Source organism: Aythya fuligula, chromosome 17 (assembly GCF_009819795.1).
Source record: "Aythya fuligula isolate bAytFul2 chromosome 17, bAytFul2.pri, whole genome shotgun sequence".
In the NCBI taxonomy this organism is placed as follows: domain Eukaryota; kingdom Metazoa; phylum Chordata; class Aves; order Anseriformes; family Anatidae; genus Aythya; species Aythya fuligula.
The window spans coordinates 1,541,105-1,562,053 of NC_045575.1; the positions used below are offsets into that span (position 1 = coordinate 1,541,105).

Below are 20,949 nucleotides of genomic sequence, written 5' to 3' on the forward strand. Positions count from 1 at the left end.
GTTTACACCAACAGATTTTCATCATGTATCTAAGTACAGACGATGCCACCTTCCACACACGCTGTACTAATGGTTATCCACACCGCCATATCTGCCGACAACAGAATGGTTTGAGGAGGCCGTTTTAGCCTCCATCCTGATTTTTCTCATTTCTCTATGCTTGTATTAGATGCTGTATCTCTGAAAGTAACTATTTTGCTTGAGGCTATTCAGATACGCACTGAAACTACATTTCTCAGAGATCGCTTTCTTGTTAATGAAATTTTGAGGGTTAAAATTTGCTAACAGACAGCGATAAAGGCAATTATGTTGGACATTTGAAGTGGTGGAACATGTGCCAGCCAACCAGAAATCTCTTGTCACAACACTTGCTTCATAATATTGTATATAACAACCATTGTGCTGCACAATTACACTATCTATAAACTATGTTTTGCCCCCAAATAGATATGTATCAAGGCAAAATACTCCCGTAGTCCACTCACACAGATATAATTGTGCAATGCTTAGGCTTAAGTGGGTAAATTATGAACAGATTGGCAGGGTTTGGGTTTCCTAGTGGGCCCATTTTTGTGGTTTTGCCAGCTCTTAAAGTGCATATAATAATGGCTCTGTATTATCTGCGTTACTGTGGCATTTAGAAGCCCCAGGCCCATTCTTTCAGGCACTCTGTAAAAATACAGCAGTGAGATCATTTCAGCCTCCAAAGAAATTACCTGTCAAATGCATGGCTTCATTTAGCACTTTAGTATAATTCTAAGACACATGTAAGTACAATAAGAAAGGTTGAGGTTATGGTAAACAGATCAGCTATCTCTATTTTTTTTCTAAACTTTAGCATTCTTCAGTAACATGCTATTCTAAAAACAACATCTTAATCCACAAAAATATACCAGCAAAGCAGTTTCCCTTTCTGATGACACACCTTACCCTAGCTCACCCGGATTCAGCATGATGGGTTTTGTTCCTAAGTATTAACAATTTCACACTCAGATCAGTGAGTAGGCTACACAGGGCAATGATATCACCTTCATGAGGATAAAGATTAATTTCTTACAGGCCAGACTACCAACTCTTCACAGAGAGCACGACAACTGAATAAAGAACACCAGGAACTAGTTTTAGTAAGAAGGGCAGTGATGGTTAGAAGCTGCCAAACTCCTACCACAGGAATCACTGTTTCTTTGTTGCCTGAAGACACAACACAAAACAAAAAGGAAATAAGAAAAGACGTAATCTCCTCAGAAATTAAAAAAGGCATCTTAACAGGTGTACAAAGCAAGTTTCTCTGTGTTTGGGATATGAGTTATAGAACTTTTAAACTGTAAAGGCATTTTAAAATGTAGCTTTTTCTGACCAAGTCAGGCACTAGGACCTCCAGTGTATTTTCCTTACCTTAGCCGTGAGGAAGGCCTTTTTGTCCGTTACATCCATGCATGTAATCAGTGATTGTGCCCATTGTAAAACTCAGATTCACCATCTGTACGCTCCCAAGTGGCTAGACGAGAACTAAAACCCCATCCCTATGGGATTAATCTGCAATTTCACACTAAATGATTTTTAAGAATAATTTGTTACGATACAGTATTCTAAAAAAAAAAAAGTCGGTGCTTTTGCATTTTAATAAAAGGAGGAAGCTTGTAAGTTTCCTATATTTAAATGGGTTGTACGGAACCCACTTTCACTTTAGTTTCATTTAGACATGAAAATGTCTAAGGAAAAGTTCCTTTTGGTAATTGAAACAGTTGCTTTTTATTTCTGAGGGAAAAAATGCAAAACCAAATTCATGATCTGTGCGCTGAGAAGGGGATAAAGTGAAAATTATTTCTGGTTTTGTTCTGGGTCTGGGACTTTGCATCATTAAGCTGTAATTTATAATGTAAAGAGAATATTTCAGTTTTGTACTAAGGGGAATGAAGGGATGAATTGTAAAGGCACTGGGTGGAGGTAAAGAATCCACTTTCACATAAAACAAAGCTGGCTTGAAGTGTGCAAGGAAATTATTCCTTTTTAAGAAACATGAACTGCTTTTAGAAGCACCCCATTTCACTAAGGAGAGGGCACTGATCTCAGTTTTTACCATTTTTTTTTTTCTCCACACATTTTAGATACCCAGCCAAGAAGGATGAAAACTACAACCAGAGAACATGCCAAGCCAGGACTAAAAGACTGAGGGTCTGGACACGTTAAAGTCCTTTTACAAAAATGATGATGTAAAAACATGAAGCAGCTTTTCAGTCTTTCTGCATTCAACTGTGATAACCAGTCCAAATTGGTTTGAGGAAGGGGAAATATTTTGATTTTATAGCCTGACTAGATGGAACACAGAGGTCATCAAAACCTTCACTGAGTTATCACAGATAATTTTTGAGGGTTCCTCAACTCTCCCTTGCTTTTTCTGACTTACCTCCTAAAATATACTTGAGAGTGAGGAAAATAAAACTTTAGTTACTCCAAAGAAGGGAAGAATTTAGTTGCTGAGCATTATGGTATTTTAAAGGCTACATGTGGTTTTCCATGCCCCAAAATAAATTAGATAGAATCTGGCAGAACAGAAGTACCTAACACATTATTTGCTAATATTCACTACACAAATAGCTTCAATTGTGTCAGGTGAACTTGACCCATTCTTTAACTTAGACAAGACTATAAACAAAAACAGTAATTGTCCACATCTTGTATTGTCTCATTTTAAAACGTGTAAAAGGAACCCAGCTAATGTGTGTAAGAAAACCATACACAACAATATCCCTTTTCTTGCTATTGTCATGCTATTCTCAGACTGCACAATACCTTCAGTGTAACATTAACTGTGTGAGAAAACACTTAAAACATGGGAAAAATGACTACAGTCAGTCTCTGAATCCAATCATCAACTTGCAGTTTACCTGCATTCAAACTTCAAGATGCCATCTCTTAATACAAAAGAATCAAAGAATTTCTGAAGAAAAACATAAGGAGATAACAGAAAATGAAACAAAACAAAACAAACAACAACAACAACAAAACATAGTAACTTCTAAGGCCAGTTGTTTATTGAGGAAACTTTGTGTTTTAAAACTGTTTCATAGGTTTAACAATGTTTCAGCTGGTAACTGGCAAACTCTACCACCTGCTCTGCTTAACAGTAGTGAAAACACCAGCCTGCAAGTATTTATGTTTGTGTTTGGCAAGGAGTACTACGTGTTACTTTCATGGAGTCAGAGTAATTTAGGTTGGAAGGGATCTCCAAAGGTCTCTGCACAAAATCTCTGCTCAAAGTAGGGCCAAAGCAGACTGATTTGATCAGAGCTCTGTCCAGCCAAATTTTAAAAGTATCTCCAAGGGCTGAGATTCACCATCCTTCTGTGCCCTTGTGAAAACTTCTTCATAATGTTTAACCAGAACTTTCCTTGTTGCAACTTGCTAAGTACTCTTCTCTGTGTTTGGTGAACTAAGCTCTTTATCCCTTTACATTTCAGTTTAAGCTCCCCTAGTGAGCAAGACAGGTACAAACTACCTACCCGTCTACTTCATACCTGTTATAATCCGGCCCTTCCAAGCAGGAGGTATGCAAATCACCTGAATGAGAGAAACGAATCTGTACATTATATGCATTACTACAAGGAAACCAGCCGAGCAGAAAGTTCAACACAATGGCCAAAGTGAATTCTCAGGAATTCTAAAAGAAATATCAGGTTTTATCTTTATACCGCTCCTACAAATATTTTAGCTACAGGAACAAAAAAAAAAAAAAAAAAAAAAATGTTTTTAAGTTGCAAGGTAAGATTATAAAGACTATAAGTAGACCTTAAGTTAAAAAACAAAACAACAACAACAAAAAAACACAACAGTATAACATATCACTGCAATTTAGGAAACACTTGCAACTGTGCGAAATCTATGCCTTAGGCTCCAGCAGTACTGTTACTTTTTTTAATGCTCCTATTTGGCTCTCCAGATGTGCCTGGGATAGGCCCTGCTGCTAAGAAGTATTGATTACTCTCCATTTCTATTGACAGTAATTAACAGAGGGAGTTTTGATGCTCATCAAAGTGAACAGATTCTCATTAAGAGCAGAAGAAAAGATCTCCCCTGCCTTCACATTCCATTCCCTCTGTACCACATGGCAAACTGTCAGGCATAAGCAAACAGATTTCTCATGAGATCTGCATTTTCATTCCACACATGTAAAGTGTTTCCACACTTACACTTTATGCAAAGCCTGAACAACACGGTTTCATCACTGATTTCAAACCGCTTCTACGCAGAGGCCACCTTTCATGACAAGTAAGGTAGAGACCTGTTTCGATGGGGGATTTACGGGAAGAATAATCTGGTAAAGCAAATCAAGACCCGACAAGCCCAGGCCAATATTTTCTGGGTTTGCCCCTCCACTGGCACTTTTTTTGCCTGTGGTTAAGGCGTTTTGCTCCCATCTCTGTTATGTGGAGGTAATGCTATTTGGAGGTAATGCTGGCCTAACCTCGCACCTTTACAGTTCACTTTTGGGTAGGTGTAGCATGCTTAAAAACATTTAAGAAAGAGGTACAAGTGTGAGTTAGCTTAAACTCCACAGGCACCCCCAGCAGGGAGAGCAGCTTCCCCTCAGCCCCCTTCAGAGGCAAGGCGAAGGTGTGGGGGGGGTTCCCCTCACCCATTTCGTTTTATTTTTTTAAGGTTTCGCTTCTTTAGGCGCCCCTCCGGAGCCCCCTCGCCCTGCTTTGAGCCCGACCCCGGCCACCCTTCTCCCCTCCGGGCCTTTCTCCTCAGAGCCCCGGCGCCTCCCCGCGGTGTGCCCGCCGCCGGGCCCGCCTGACGGAGGGCTCGGGGCCGCCGCTCGCGGGCACCTTCCCGCGGCCGGCCGGGGGGTGGAGGCCGGGCTGAGGAGCGGCGGGCCCGGCGGCGGGCAGAGCGGGGAGAATAGAGGAGGAGAGGGAGAGGAGAGCCCAGGGCGCTGCCTCCTCACCGAAACGGGACCGGAGGAGGCTTGGGGGGGTCCCCGGCAGCTCCCCCTCAGGGGGTCTCACCCCCACACCCGCCTCTTTGAAGGCGCTGAGGCGGCTCGGTGGGTGTGTGTGTCCCCCCCCCCCCTCACTACTAAACGCCCCCAGAAAGTTGCGAGAAGTCGTTTTTTTCTTTTTAATTAATTACTTTATTTACGTAACTCGGCTCGTTTAGCGTTAATCACAGCCAGGTCTGTGGAGAAAAAGAGAAGGGAGGAGGGGGGGGGGGTTAATTATACGCCGCGCTCCGCCTGCCCTGCCCCGGCCCTGACCCTGCGGGCGGCCCCGGCCGCGCATGCTCCAGGCTGGACAGCTCCTGAGAGGGAAATTTAAAAACGGGCTGGAGCCAGCCCCGGCCCCGCCGCCCGGCGCTTTCCGCGCTCCCCGCAGCCCCAGCCCCTGAGCCTTCCTCTTCCTCCTCCTCCTCCGGGGGTTGGGGGGGCTTCACCTCACTGAGGGCTGCACCTCCAACCTCTCCCCTCCCCTCACGGAGGGCCCCGAAGCGCCGGGCTGAGCCCCCGCTGAGGGCAACCAGCGGATTCCGAGCCCCCCCCATCCTTTTTCTTCTTCTTCCTCCTCCTCCTCCTCCTCCTCGAGGGTCGCCAGAGGGACACCCCGCCGAGGGCCGCCAGGTTTGTGGGGGCGGTGGGGGGCGGCCGAGCTCTGCGGGGCCTGTCGGTGTGTGCCCCCCCCCCCACCCCCCCACCCCGGGGGGCTGAGGCAGCGCGGTGAAAGGCTCGAAACCTCCCCAAAAAAGGGCACCTTTTTGGCTGGTCCCGGCGCTGAAGCGGCACCGAAAGCCCCACAGGGGCTGAGGGGGGTCCCCCCCTCCCTCAAAGCCCCTCAAAGCCCCAAATAACGACCGGTGGGTGACGGTGGGGGGGCTCCTTAGACTCCGTTCCCCTCCAGCCCAGGTGCCTGAGTGGGGATTTTGTTGATTTACCCCCCCAAACTCCGGTGCTGAAGTGCTGGATAGCTACCCCACCGTGTGAATGCTTCCTTCCCCTTCTGTTTTCTTCTTGTCTTTTGCGAAGGAGATGATAGAGAGCGATCTCCCGTGCATCATGTCAGGAGGCGTTAGGAACGCAGGGCAGAGCCTCCACCCTTCGCAGGAGTACAGGTGAGCTCTCACCCACCCGGCGGCACGCACTGCACTGCCAGAGCCTGCTGGCTGAGGGTTCTTTAACAGTTTTCATGATTTCTGTACCAAAATGTAGTATCTAGAAATCCTGCTGTCCAAAAAAAGCTAGCTGCGTTACTTCTCTGCACCAAATTGGCTTTCTAAGGTGGTGACTGCTTATAATGCGTTACTTATTGCAAGTATTCCTGTTTAAAGTGTTTTGGTGCTAAGCCATTTCTGATAAATACACCTTCAGAGCCTCGGGCTGACCTTCTAGTAAGCTCTCTCTACTCTAAGGGCTTTGCCAGACAAGGATATTCTTCTTTAATTATGTAAAAGTTCCCTTTCAGATTGCATTTTGCATTATTATGAAGTAGTCATTGAATGACTACATCACATGGAAGAGTTTTTCATTAAAACAAGTACTTATGTAGTACTTCAAAGAGCTGACTTATGCCAGAGTTCAGCTACTATCAGTGGGAACAAATCTGGTTTTGTCAGCAGCCTCTGATAATTTGCCTATGCCAATACTGATACATTTATCATGTAAAAGTGTTGTTAGAAGTCACAGGACAGTTCTGCACGAATTACAGCGCGCTGGGTTAAGCTAGGTTACATCTTGTCACATGATGCCGAGTTCCAAGAAATACGTAACAGCAGAACGTGATCTGGTTCTCACAGTTAAAAACAAAACAAACCCCTTTTTATTGTTTTAAAATAAGGAGTGATGGACTATCCCCTTCCTCCCAGCCTGAGGGTGTTGTCACACGTTTGTGTGTTAGAGGGGTCAGCTGCAGGTATTCTTCTAACAGCCTCTTTCTATTCAAAATGCAAACACTGCTCTGCAGCCTCTTGCAGCTCAACAAGTGACTTGCAATTCTCTCTGAAGCCACTGTGGAAAAAAAAAAGGTTCGTGGAACTCTGTTTTGCTGTTTATGAAAACGCTGTTTGCTATAGGCATTTTGCTGGCTATGTAAATATTTGTAAAGAAATTATTCAGTATTTAATGACGGGAGTGTATGAGAGAGGCTTCTGGGTACTTTGCATGTAAGTCTGTACCGGTGCCCTGAAGAACTCACCACCTTAACAAAGACCCTGGGTATGGAGAGAGCTATTCTTTAACTCATAGCTACAGAAAAACAAAACCACTTTTTTTACTGTGAAAGGTTGAATTTATTTTACTGCCAGCAAAGGAACTGTAAGTGTTTCTCCTTTTATCGGGGTCAGCTTCTTTTTAAAACTACTGTTAATTCTCTGTTAAGCATTTTGAACTCAGCGATCAGAGTTCTCTAACGTTTTCCACCCATTTGTGATTTCTTTACTGCAGTTCTAAAATGAATTATTTGACCTCATTTAATAGTGGCAAATTCTGGTAAAAATGCATAAAATCTGAACTGCACCATAAATGCAGAGCAGTATTTGTCCTACTTCATGAGAAAACACTTTGGATTATGTAAAAGAAAATCTTTTAGACTGAATGATTTTAAGAAAAGAATAGACCTGTCAAATTCTATCAGCTCTGTTTACTCTCCTGCTGTCACCACAGTCCAAGACTGGAACCCACAGTCCTGAGTGCTCCATGGGGGAGCATCAAGGCTCCACAAAATGGGAATGGCCTCCAATTAGTGAGTGGGAGGCTGGGGCTGTGCTGAGAATACTCTTCTGTCTCACTTGGAATCTTTCAATTGGGCAGTTGGACTCAGAGGAGACCAGGCTTTCCTGGGAGGCTGCAGGAAGAAACACTGAAAAGGGAGAGAGCGCGTGTGCATGTGGGCAGGGGATCAAATCAGTAAATGCCAACACGTTTTCCTGTATTTATGCATAGAGCCTGAAACTATGGGTTTGCTTTAAAAAAAGTAGGAAAAAATGATTTTAGCAGACATTAGAATTCTCTGGACCTAAAGCATCTACAGTAAATTTGAGGTAGCAGATAGCAGCCTAATCCTCAGGACTGCTCTATGCAAAGTCCAAGCACTTTTTGCACCATAATAAAATGATTTTAGACAAATATCTGTTCTGCAGATTCAGCTGTGGGATATAAAACATCACACTCTATAGGAATGATTAAGGGCCATCATAGCTTCTCCAAGTCCTATGTTGTTATGGAGCTTTCACTGCCTGGCTATCAGTGCAGAGCAAAACTTGATACTAGCAGATTTTCCCAAAGAAAATACTGCTTCTGTCACTGTTTTCGTAATTGTAGTGGTGACAAAGGTTTCTAATGATTTCATGTTACTTTTCAGGGAATAAAGGCAGAGAATAATAACACTTGGAGTTTTTAAACACTTTACTAACACTTTGTTAATTACAATTAAAAACCTAATATTATGTTTTAGTGTAAATATTTTGATATCAACATCAAAGCAATAAGCAGGGTACAAGTGCAGTGGTGCACTTGTGGTTATCTCAGCACAAAGCTGTGTGTGTTACAGGAGCCAACTCAAAGCTACCAAAGCAGTGGAGAGCTCCCATGGTCTTCAGTGGGTTTGGAGCTGGTCCTTGAGATTCAGTTCATGAGTGTTGTGGTCTTCTTGCAGTATTTTTTTTTTTTTCCCTGAAATTTGCAGTTTATCTTCATGCAGTCTAGTTTAATTGGTGCAAGAGAAGTAGAAGATCTATGGCAATGAATGCAAGTGCAGAATCAGATTTACTATGAAGGTCTTTAGCACGAGAAGCCCCAGTGAGGCAGATGAGGTTAGAGTAACGGATTTACAACAGTTTACTTTTGGCTTGGCTAAAGTGGACTTGAACTCCAGCAGCTCAGCATTTTGCGTAAGAACAGTGGTTTTATTCTTTCACTGTATCTTAGCTGTGTATTATGATATACTTCCAACTGACAGAAGCCTTATGTTGTATCTTGAAGGCCTTGTAATGCGTTTTCTATTCACGTTAAACTGGAATCAAGTTCTGAGTAGCAATCCTTTTGGTTGGTCATCAGCAGTTACTCCACCATAAAGCACTTAGCGTGTTAGTGGACTGTATCCCCCTTCATCCCATTTTAATCATCCCTTTGGTTCTTAAATTGCTCTATATTTAGCTGATTAGGCACTCTGATGATTATTTTTTGCTGTAATAATCACTTTATACTACCACAGTTTATCATCAAGTCATGTTTAAAAGGTAAAGGGTTTTCTTGGTTAAGCTGCTCTTCAGTTCTTGTCCCAAACAGTCACGGTGTCACTTCCTCCAGCTATTGATCCAGAAATTACTTAAGACTGGCAGCAAATCCCATAAGACCTGAATTATCATGTGTATAAATTAATTCTATACACATAACCTTTGTGTTTCGTATGTTCCAGATGTGACTGCATGCAGGGGTGAAAAAGGGGGACAGTCTTTATGTGATGCCGGGTACCTTTCAGCTCTCCTAGGTGGTAGTCTCATATCTGGGTTTGAACTAGGGAGAGCGAGCTACGGTTTGGGATGTCTGCCAGTCAATCCTGTGGGTAGATGGAGGCTGGGAGTTTGCAAGAAGTAAATTTCTGCAGACAAAAGGTTACAAATGCATAACTAACGACACCGTAATTGTTCCTGAAGAAAATGTCAGTGTCCATTCCCTTGACACCATGTGTGTCTGACAGGGAGTGAGATAATGACTCGATGTGTCGGAGGAATTTCATCACAGGAGTTGCTTCATTCTTTCAAAAAAAATGTGAGAAACCTCCTAGGAATCAGTCAAACTCGGGCCGCTGTGGATTGATTTAAGTGGATTAGCTCAACTGTTTCCTATGCAGTTCCTGAAATGTGCTAATCAGCACTAATAAAAAATAGTGGCCCTTGCTCCTCAGATTGTCTTGTAGTTACTGCCAGAGCTAGAAGGGACTGGTTTGTATCCAGGCACTATCCTGTGGGCTTCTGTGGCTTCTGTTTCCAGTGAAACCAGAACCGAGCTCCTGCGTTACCTTACAAAAGGTGCTTGACCTCCAGCTCAAGACAAGGAAGCAGAAAAGGAATCTGTATCTTTCCAGCATTCCTCTGAGCAAGCTCCCGTGCTCAGGGCACATCGCTCTTATTTTACCCATCGACAAAAACCTCCCCTGCACAGAAAGCAGAGTTGCTGGGTGACTTTTTATTTAATTTTATTTAAACAAAACAGATTGTAGATGAAGATCCAGGCAGCATTTGGCAAATCTCACTCTATGGGAAGAAGGGATGATTGTGTGGGCAAAGCAGAGCAAGGAGTGAGCGCCTGGGAGTTCGGTGCTGACATTGCTGCTAACTTCCTCTTAGGCTTAAGCAAATCGTGCAGGTCACTCGTAATTCAGTTTCCCTTCATCCCAGACCGAAATGATGTAACGGGGTGTTGGGAAACCCCAAGCTGAGATGTATAAAAGTCTCCAAGAGCATGTATAGCTGGATCTGTTAGAGCATAAGTGTCTTTGTGGGAGGTTTTTGGAGAATCGTCTTCTCTTCTGCACCATGGTGTAAGGCAAGGAGAACAGCAACACCTGACGGGGTAATTGTGTTATTTGCTTTTTCCTTGCTAGCTTTGGTTCATCTAATCCAAAGTTTCCTGAGTTGTAGCTGAGGAGAGATGTTCTGGCTGTCCCCTGAAAGCTGCCTAATTTCTGTTCTTGTTTCCAGCAAATCCAGAAATTGCTAGAAGAACTTGAAGGTAGGGAGGAGAAAGGCAGGCTAGATAGCAGGTGAGGAGCTGGCGCAGGAATGGGGAGGAAGGAGGCAGATGGCTGTGGAGCCTGGAAAACAGAACCTCGTGCAGGGAAACACCTGCAGAGGGGGAGAGTGCGAGGAGGAGTGTGTGGAGGGAAAGAGCAGGACAGATGGGATGAGGAGCAGAAGGAGACAGGGAAGCTGACTCCTTTAATAAAAGAGTATTTCTCACCATGGAGACAGCTGAGGAGTCACAAACATAAATATTTTCCTTGTGTTCTTTTACATAAGGGAAATTGTTGTGCTTGTTCTAAGGACCTTGCGTAACCCCAGACAAAAGCAAACAGTTTCTCCTAACTGCTTCCAGAATGGGTTTTCTGAGGACTTCTCCAGTTCAGTTGTCACTCACTGGGTGAACTGTTGCAAACAGCTAATTAAGGACCTATCACCCTGATTGCTTTGACTTGTTGAACAGTTCCATTGCTTGTGCATAAGCAAAAAGCTCAGAAGTACTAGCAATGGTAACGAAAATTGTCTATTGAGTGAGGCATCCTGAAACTGTGCTTGAAGCTGAACATGCCAAGTGCAGCCACAATGTTTGGTCTCAATTTATTTAGAACAGATGCAATTGAGAGAGCCCGTAGCACTAGATTCACCCTACAACATCAACATCAGTTTGAGTGCTTGGCATCTTTTAGGGGCATGCTCCAAGCAGGCAGAGCCCCCTGAAGGGTGGGAGGTTGAGGGTGCACAGCAGCGTGTAGCTTCCCGTGCCGTATCACAAGCCAGAATGCCCCGTTATTGGCTGAACCACCTGGAGACGAAATAGTTTAGGGTGTGCTGGTCACTGCCAAGCTTTTCTTTAGTCTCAGCAGACGTGTTTGGTGGACTTTCTGTAATAGTGCTGAAGGTTCCTGTGCTCTCCAGCGCCGAGTTCCTTGCACAACAGAGCCTGTGAGCGTGGAAGCAGGGAGCTCATGCTGACAGCAGGCTGCGGTGACCGCCACGTTACATCCAGCTCATTAGGTCCAGCTGCGTTAGAACAGCTCAACACGAGGAAGGATGCTAAGGTCAGATGTACAAATACACAGCCAAATTCTTTTCTCATGCTGCAGGCTTCTGCAAGGTGGTGCCAGGAATGAATCTTTCCCTGTAGCTAGGTGCTCCGTTGGTGTCTCCTGCCGGTGCCACGTTAATCATTCAAAACAGCAGATGTGCCAGCAGCACACGTGTACGTGAGGGGAAGAAATTGAGCTTAGGTATGTGTAACAAGTGGTTTTGCACTGCTGACAGGCTCTTGTGAGCTTGGTCAGGTGTGCATCCAGTGCAGGACTCCAATTCCTCAGTGATTCCTGGCAGGAAACTCTGGAGCTCAGCATAAGGAGGTCTGGAAAGGGGACTCATTTTAACGGCCACTTTTCCTGTTTCAAGTAAACTTTCTGTGGGCTGGCTGCTGGCCAAGGGCTATTTTCCTGAGCAGGTAAATATTTGGGGCAACGTGTGGTAGAGTAGACAGCAAAGACAAATGTTAGCACTGAGCACTGCAGCATCACGTAGCGCAGCATGACTCCTCACCATCGTGTGGAGTCCTACAGATGTGGTGGCCTTTCTAGGACAGAAACACAGTGAAACTGAAGGGTTTTCCTGCAGAGATTTGCAAGGAGAGGGGTAAAAAAGGAGTTGCTAATTTCACCACACCTTTAAAAACTAACACTGGGTTTGCAACATGTTTGGCATGGAGGGAGCCTTTCTGCACAGCTCGGCGTGTGTAGCAGGCAGCCCTGGGGAATGTGCAGCTGGGGACACTCTGGGCAGTGTGCATTAATTACAGCGTATCACTATTTATCTCATTTACATGCCTTGAAAGGAAATGGCTGCTTTTACTACAGTGCCCCATTGTGCCAGGGCTGTGAACACCCATCTAAAGACACGATCTCTGACTCCTGAAGTTTACCCTCAAATGTGAGATGAAAGGGATGGCGGAGGGGAACAGAATCAGGGTACAGGAAATCACAGCCCGCATTTATCCATCTGTAGCTGGCCTGGCACAGCCCATTTTGCAGGTCGGACAGTTTGAACCCCAAGAGATTAAAATGTTAGGTATTACTGTGCCCAACTCTCCTTCCAGAGACAGTTAGCTCAGTGTTTTTCACTGAAAGCTGGACACACACTGAGCCTGCGTACTGAGATAAGCTGCTTTTAGCTGGGCATTTAAACACCTCTGCTGGACAGCAGTTGGTGTGCTGTAAGCAGCCTCACCTTCGTTAAGGTGTATGAAACTTCAGCATTCATTGTGAGGACAACCAGAAGAATAGTCCTTAAATGTGAAATATTTATTTTAGTCTGATTAAATTTACTTTTAGTCCCATGATCAATGAAGACAGTTGTTCTGGCAGTTATTCTGTGTGTGTGAGCAGCAGGGGTGACTGTAAAAGGACTGTAAGAGTGATTTCAAAGAGCTGTGCTGCACTAGTGTGGGGAAGGGAAGAAAATATCATTGTTTTGGAAAAAGAGCTGGCTTGTGCAGCTCGCCTTGTTACTAGATGTTATTGCATCTTGGTATGTGCTTAAAAAGGAGTTTGGTGACTGATATAGACCTAAACATTCAGCTACTGTCCTTGTCATCACCTGGTCCGCACTGGTCATGGCAGAGCAGGGATGGGATGGGACGCAGTGTGGCCAGGGAGTGATGCTGCCCGAAGTGGGACGGCGCCCAGGACAGCGCCCAGTGCCCCGCAGGAGCTGCGTGCGGAGCCCCCGCTGCAAGACCTGCGAGAACAAGGTGGGGACACCTCTTCTCCCCGAAGAGACGACGGCTGCTGCTGCTGCGGAGCCCGTGCAGGGTTGATCCCCGGGCTGACAGGCGGCGTGTGCGGTGGGTGCTGACCCGCGCCGCCCAGCTGACCCCGGCGCTCGCTGCCCGGGCTGCGGGGAGCAGGGTGCCAGATGGCAGTGTGTGCGCGCTGCGTGGCGGCTGTCATCCGGCCAGATTAATGTGGGGTTGGTAAAAGGGAGGAGGGAAGGGGGTGGGGGGAAAAAACAATTAAGCAAGAATCCCAAAAAAAACAATCGAGGCCACGTGCCACTGGGCAACAGTCGTTGCTCCACAATGGGTTATCGGCTTACAATGAAGGGGGCCAACTGTTGCAAACGACATGAGCCTGCCCAGTTTTCAAATCATTTAATGCCCTTGTTTTCTTCCGATCCAGCCAATGTCTGGGCCAGCAGAGCGGTCACCTGACATTCTTTTTATGTATTTAAGTCCCAGGCCTCACAAAATAACTGAACAGGGGTAACCATGGCAATGCTAATTATTGCACTATAACTACAGTAAGAGAAAGAAGCCAGGGTAGGCTGGGAGAGAGGTTCGGAGATGTTTTGGCCAGGATTTGGGCTTTTGGCTCCTGCTCATGAGTGTCTTTTCTTTTGCTTTTTCTTTTCACAGTCTTTTTACAAACAAATACATTAAATTCTGCTTTAACGATCGACCAGATAATAGTTTGGGGAAGTTTGATGCGTGTTTCTGGAAATCCTGAATAGAGGAGCTGAAAGCTCCTGGGCAGCCAGGCACTACGGCTCTGGCTCCCTCTGTTAAGCTGCTTTGGAACCATGTAAAACCTAAGAGATGCTCCAGCAAGAGACCAGATTTATTTAAGGCTTCTGCATCATTATTTGGCAGCAAACACGCGTTAGTGCCATGCAGCTGGCTTTAACACTTCTACAAGAGAGCTCTTTAAAGGCTTTGTTTCAAAAGGAAAACCAACTACATCCAACCAAACTGTTCTTCTGGATGAGAAAGGTGTCTTCTTGGACAGGAATCCTGCTGGGTTTGCCCTGGGTCTCTAATGATATGTCCTAAGTGCTGCTGCAGTCCTCAAGATTGCCGTGACTGCTGAGACAAAGTTTAACAGAAGTAAAACAGTTTATCCTTTCATTCGTGATACTTTTTGTTGACTTTAATTGGAGTTTTGACCCCACAGAAGCTTGTGAGTACTATGAATGTCTCCCATTATTTCAGTTTTGTACAACACATGCCATCAGAAGCAAAACAAAGGCAGGTGTTAAGGAGCACGCAGAATGTGTCAGAGCAGAGCTTTAACCCAAAAGCAGTCTGTCACAGCTCTGCCTCAGTTTTGTCAGCTAAAGACAGACTGGATGGTCTTGTTTATTTACTCTGTAGCTCTTCATTCAGATCATTTAGTATGTAAAAACTGCCTAAAAGAATTGGTTCACATGCCTCATGGTTCCTTGTAATGTATCAATAACTTCATATGCCCAAATGGAAGAGATCAACAGCTCATTCTGTAATTTTGTTTATGCAGCAGATCTCTGCCTATCTGTCCCCGCCAATGAGTACAGAGGCTGGGAAAAGCTCTCTCCAGGTTTAAAGCCAGCAGCAGGTTCTGGAAGATCTCAGCACAGAAACTTCTTCCAAGGCTGGCTGCTCACTGGATTTCAAGGTTCATGTGAATTTGCCAGGTTAAAAATCCTGACAGGTTTCTTCTCCATCAAGGCCATACAAGTGCAAACTTCTGACAAATGTGAAAACAATGAATCAGCTTTGGTTTTGTTTCCAGGCAGTTTCTCTTCCAGGTTCTCATGCTTCCTTCCCCTCCAAATACTGCAAGAGAAGGTTTCTTAACTAAAACATTTCGTGTTGTACAAAGCAACACATGATTATGGGCTAAGGACATTGGTGACCAGCTAGCTGTGAAACAAAAGGTCGCATCTGAACTCTGCAAGCAGAATCCCAGCCTGATGTGATTTCCCTGCTGACCTTCATGAGCTCAGGCATCCCAGACATCTCCTGTTTTACCAGGGACAGACTAGCAGCATCTCTGCTCTGTTCTAACCTTTCACGCTATTTTACAGGCTCTTAGCTTCTGACCCCTCCCAGCTGAGCGAAGATGACCTCCCCAGTGACTTGCAGTCCTTGTCGTGGCTGACATCTGTTGATGTTCCTCGTTTACAACAGATGGCCAGTGGAAGAATGGATTTTAGCCTTGGAGCTCAGAATGCATTGCTACAACAGACAGGTAAACTGTCAGGAGGTTAAACAACCGCTCTTGAAATGTCACGGCCTCCTGCCCCTCTTGCTTTCCTCCACATACACCAACTCTCCTATGAGTAGATTTGTTTTAGGTACATTACATTTCACTTCCTGCCAGAAGACTGGAGGCTGTTGTCTTCTGATAATGAGGATATCGTTGATATATTTCTTTCATTTGAAGAGGCAGAGTCCTAGCAGTCACAACAGCGATCTCAGGGTCCGATTGACTGTTCTGCTCAGTGTAGCTGTTGTGGCCTTGTGTGAACTCGGGCCAAGGTATTTAAGACTTGCATTTCAGAGGTTTTCAACAGCCGTGAAATTAGGTAATTAATCTTTCTTGTTTGTTTCAACATTGATAAAATTAAGAGCATCTTATTTACCCCATACCTGTTTGCTTCATACAGACTTACAGCATATGTTCACTGAACGCCTTTCTTTTTGGTGTGAACTTTCTGTAGGTAAACACACTTGCTCCCTGAGGCATTTTGCTGAGAGAGCTCAGTGTATCATCCTGCTTCCTTTAGAGCAGAAATATATCTGAAGTACAAATAGTGCTGAATTTGTGTTTTTTTCTTTTTTTTTCTTTAGTAAGATACTGTGTCTGTAGCACCGCTGTGGACTGTTAAACAGCTGTCATCTTTCATTCCCTGCATAACAAGTTTTAGAAGCAGCTGAAGTCATCTTTGCAATTTGTGAAATGTTCAGGGTTCTTTGGGGATGGAAAGCTATAGAGAGGTGTGATTATCCACTCCAGAGCTTGGCTGTGATAACTGCATCTATTAAAAATAAATGTCAGCTCTCTTTTCTGACGTGTACTTTCATGTGAACAGTTATTGCGTTTGCTTTCTCCAAAATAGGTCCTGTGGCAAGCAATATGCACTCCTCAGGAGCACCTGGAGCAATGATTCATGTCCAGGCCAGCCTGCCACAGGGAATCCTGGGTTTGAATTCTATTTCAACACATGGAGCAAATGTAAGAGCAACCCTTGCAACACTTCTTAGGAAAAGATGTTGGTAATTTCAAGACTGACATGTCTGTTGTCTTCATCTCAGCAGATGAGCCAGTACCCTGTAGGTGGGCAGCCATCTCCTGGTTTACAGACACAGCAACAACTCTTCCCTCCTCCTCATTCACAGCAAGTGTTTGCTATGGCCCAGAACACACCACAGGTACTGTTATTTCCTTGTGATCTGTGTCTCAAAGTACCTTCCAAGATCATCTCTAGAACTCTATCAAAAGAGAAAGAAAATCCCTAAGCCTACATACCCATGGACATGCTGCACCTGACATTTTCCTTCTTTTCCTTCTGCATGTAGTGCAACCCAGCAGCCATCTACAACCCGCCCTATGGGACCCAGACACATTATTCTCAGCCACGCCTGGCTCCTCACTCTGCCCAGGAACTGCATCCGAAGCATTACCCCAAGCCCATCTATTCGTATAGGTGAGTGGGTAACAGCACAGCACGTTGCTCACAGTGTTCACTGAGGTGTTTTTAAATACTGTAAGCACAACAGCATGAGAATATTTGATTCCTTTTGAAGGGAACAAAATTCCCATCATCCACTCAAGAGTTCTGTGGAAACTGCCCCTTGCGGGTGGCAGGAACAAATGAGCAGCTGGACAATCAGCAAAAAGGTAGAAAAATAGCACAGAGGCGTAAAATCTGCAGGATCACAGGGTGACTTCTGAAAACTCCCTGGCTATAGGTGCTGGGGAAGCAGAGCACCACGGGAATCCCATGACCAGCCAGGTGTCTGAGGTTGCTAGACCAGGAGCAGGTGTGATGGGATGGCTACGTGTATGCAGCCTGCTGTTAAGTGTTTCTCTCTCCTCTAGTTGCTTGATTGCAATGGCGCTGAAGAACAGCAAAACAGGCAGTCTCCCCGTCAGCGAGATCTACAGCTTCATGAAGGAGCACTTCCCCTACTTCAAGGTATGTGTACGCCTGCAAGGTGGGGGTAGAACATCACAAATATTGTTCACAACTTAGTTCTCTAACACCTTCCTGCATCTTTCAGACAGCCCCTGATGGCTGGAAGAATTCTGTGCGCCACAACCTGTCCCTCAATAAGTGCTTTGAGAAGGTGGAGAACAAGATGAGCGGCACCTCTCGCAAAGGGTGCCTGTGGGCTCTCAACCCTGCCAAGATTGACAAGATGGAAGAGGAGATGCAGAAGTGGAAGCGGAAGGACTTAGCTGCCATTCACAGGAGCATGGCTAACCCAGGTAGGGATTATACTACACTTTAAATACTTATATGAGAGGCGAGGGTTAAAAATGTCTGTTTGTCCAGGAATATGTGCATCTTAAGAAATTAGTTCTGTGGCACAGAGCTGGCTGGCACAGAATTCCAGCCTTACAACAGCCTCCTCCTCAAACCTGCACAGCGGAGACACCCCCTGTGCTCTGCACTGAGTCAAGTCACTGCTGCTGGTCTGAGGCTGCGTGGCAGGGCGACGCTGCTGCAGCTGGAGGCGACCAAACTGACGGTCATGGCTGGAGGTACTCAGCATAAATCAGTCCCCAGGTTCGAGGTTATCTTTTTCCCCTGTGTTAACCGATCTAGCACATCCAAGACCTTCTGAGGAGTTATGCTGCCTCCAGCGTCAGTATTTATAGTGGCAGGTTTTAACTGTTACTCTGCAAAACTCTTTAGTAAAACCTTCTCATTCTTACTTATAAAGACAAGTTTTTGAAGCTTTCAGGAGCTCAATACTGGCAAAATCAACTGGAGGTTTCTGCTGTAAACTCTGTAATATGCAATCAATGATGAGTAGCATTCTCCTTTGCTTAAAAACAAAAGTGCCACTGAAACAGTCAGGAGGCTCTCAGATGAATCTTACCTAAAACCAAAGAGTTCTGTGTCCCTGGAAGCAGGAGACCTCCTGAGGATGCTGAGTTCTGCAGCTGCAGGTCAGCTGCCATCAGCAGCAGCCTGGTTGCTCTGTGTAAATCTCATGTGATCATTTCTTCAGCTCTGTTAGGGGTTACCATGGAATTCGACTAGGGTAAGGGTTAAGGGTAGGGAAGTGGATGGCATTTCTTTACCCTTTGCACAAAGATTGCCTTCTGTGCTGCTTCTCACACAATTACACTGTTTGCCTTCTCAGTTTCATGGCAAAAGTCTGTGGCTGTGCTCACAAGCGAAATGCTTTGACAGGGCCCTGCTTGAACAACGGGGTTAAACTCACTCTTTTCTTCCTTGGGAACGGGTACTGCACGCGCAGAGGAGCTGGACAAGCTGATCACTGACAGACCGGAGAACTGCAGGCGGCCTGGCAAACAGGCAGAGGCCGAGGTCTCCACCCTGACCCACCTGGCAGCAGCCCAGGGCCGGATCTCCATCTCCCAGCTGCAGCCCCAGCCCATCATGACGCTCTCGCTGCAGTCCATCCCCCTGCATCACCAGATCCAGACCCAGGCTCGCATCGCCCCGGACTCGCCAGCACCTGCCCAAACGCCTCCTCTCCACGCTCTGCCTGACATGAGCCCCAGCCCCCTTCCCCACCACCCCCTGGGCCGCCCACCTCCCGACTTCCTGACCGTGAGCGCCGACATGAACACGGAGGTGGACGCCCTGGACCCAAGCATTATGGATTTTGCGTTGCAAGGTACAGGAGAGGGAATGTGGGGGAGCAGAGGGCAGGATTTGTAGAGTTATGGAATTGCTAAATACAGAAGCGGGGCTTCAGCCAGCTGCACTGGGGTGGGATTAACTGAGATAAAAACTTGTGCACTGCGGTAGATGTAAGCAGGCGTGCCAGGCTAACGACCTGGGACACCCCATCTCTCTGCCCCTGGGAAATCACAGCTTTACTTGTGCTGTGGTTTTGCCCATTTGTAAAAGGAGAACAGCTTTGGTTTATAGAGATGCTTAGCACAGTCCCTAAGTTTCTGGTTAGCATGTGGTAGATAAATGCTGCCCAGAAAGGTCCAGCCTGCTGCTGGAAGAGCCTCTCAGTGCCTTTGCACTACAGCTGGCACCATCTGCAAGCTGTGCTGTTTCTAAGCAGCACGTAAAACCCTTTAGTTAAGGACTGACCCCCTACTCAGTGCCTGGGCAGGGTGGATGCGTTGCTGTGACTGGAATTTAATCTCTTACAGGTAACATATGGGAGGAAATGAAAGACGACAGCTTCAGCCTTGACACCCTGGGTGCCTTCAGCAACTCCCCGCTGCACCTCTCAGACTGTGACCTAGGCACTCCCGGCCTCACCCCTGCGTCCAGCGGCAGCGACCACTCCTTCTCAGACTTGCAGGTCACGGGCCTTTACACCACCTACACGGCCCTGGACAACGTGGCGGCGGCAGCTCAGTACATGAACCCCCAAGGCAACAAGCCCATCGCTCTGCTCTAAGTTTTGCACCATTCCACGGACCTCTAACTCGGGGGCCAGTTTCTCCCACCCCTTAAAACCCGACCCGAAAGCAATAAAACAGCTCCTCCTACAGACACGTGGAAGGTGATGGCTATTTACTGGGACGCAGCGTGTGATGCCAAAATAACTCGAGCTGGTGGCTGTGGAGCTTCTTTCACCCATGTCAGGAGCGAGGAAGGGGCATGGATGGTCGTGTTGCAGGACTGGAGAGCTCTTAAGGATTTGGAAAACATCAATCAGGAGGAACTTTTACTAGAATGCAGCTGAGCTAAAGACGAGCCCAGTGAAGGAAAATGCATTTACCTGGCACGGTGACCTGGACGTTGATGTCGTCACACACACAGCAGCCACCGCAAGCCAACGGGCTGCTCAGCACCACGGTGAAGTCCAGAAGAGTTGATCTCGTACCACGTTCATCTTTTTTCTTCAATTGCCAAAAGACTGTTGCCATCGAACAAAGCTCACATACAGTCTCTGGAGACACTTGCACCTCTAACACTATTTTGACATGACTATTGCTAATTTATTGTTATGAGATAGCGAAAAGGAGCAAAAAAAAAAAAATGAAAAAGCAAATCTATAGCAGACAACTCTTATATCTAGGGTTAAAAACAAAGTCCTTACCCATGAAGGAATTGGTACTACTGAATTATGAAACTGATCACTGGCTAGAAGTTTTTAGGAATTATGCCTATTTTTAGGATTTTTTAAAAAAAATAGATTTCTTTGTAGTACTGTGTATTGTGTTTCTGTCTATTCTCGTGCTAGGCAGTATTACTATTTGTAAATTTATTTATATT

General features: G+C 45.7%; 1 protein-coding gene across 1 annotated transcript; it reads left to right on the forward strand.

The window, feature by feature from the left end:
- The first annotated feature begins 6,022 nt into the window (after positions 1–6,022).
- FOXN4 (forkhead box N4) lies at positions 6,023–20,128 on the forward strand. Its single transcript, XM_032199393.1, has 9 exons — positions 6,023–6,105; positions 15,589–15,752; positions 16,624–16,739; positions 16,823–16,936; positions 17,084–17,211; positions 17,607–17,703; positions 17,789–17,996; positions 18,998–19,381; positions 19,875–20,128. Exons 1-9 carry the CDS (start codon positions 6,023–6,025, stop codon positions 20,126–20,128), a joined length of 1,548 nt encoding a protein of 515 aa, XP_032055284.1.
- Positions 20,129–20,949: the final 821 nt, after the last annotated feature.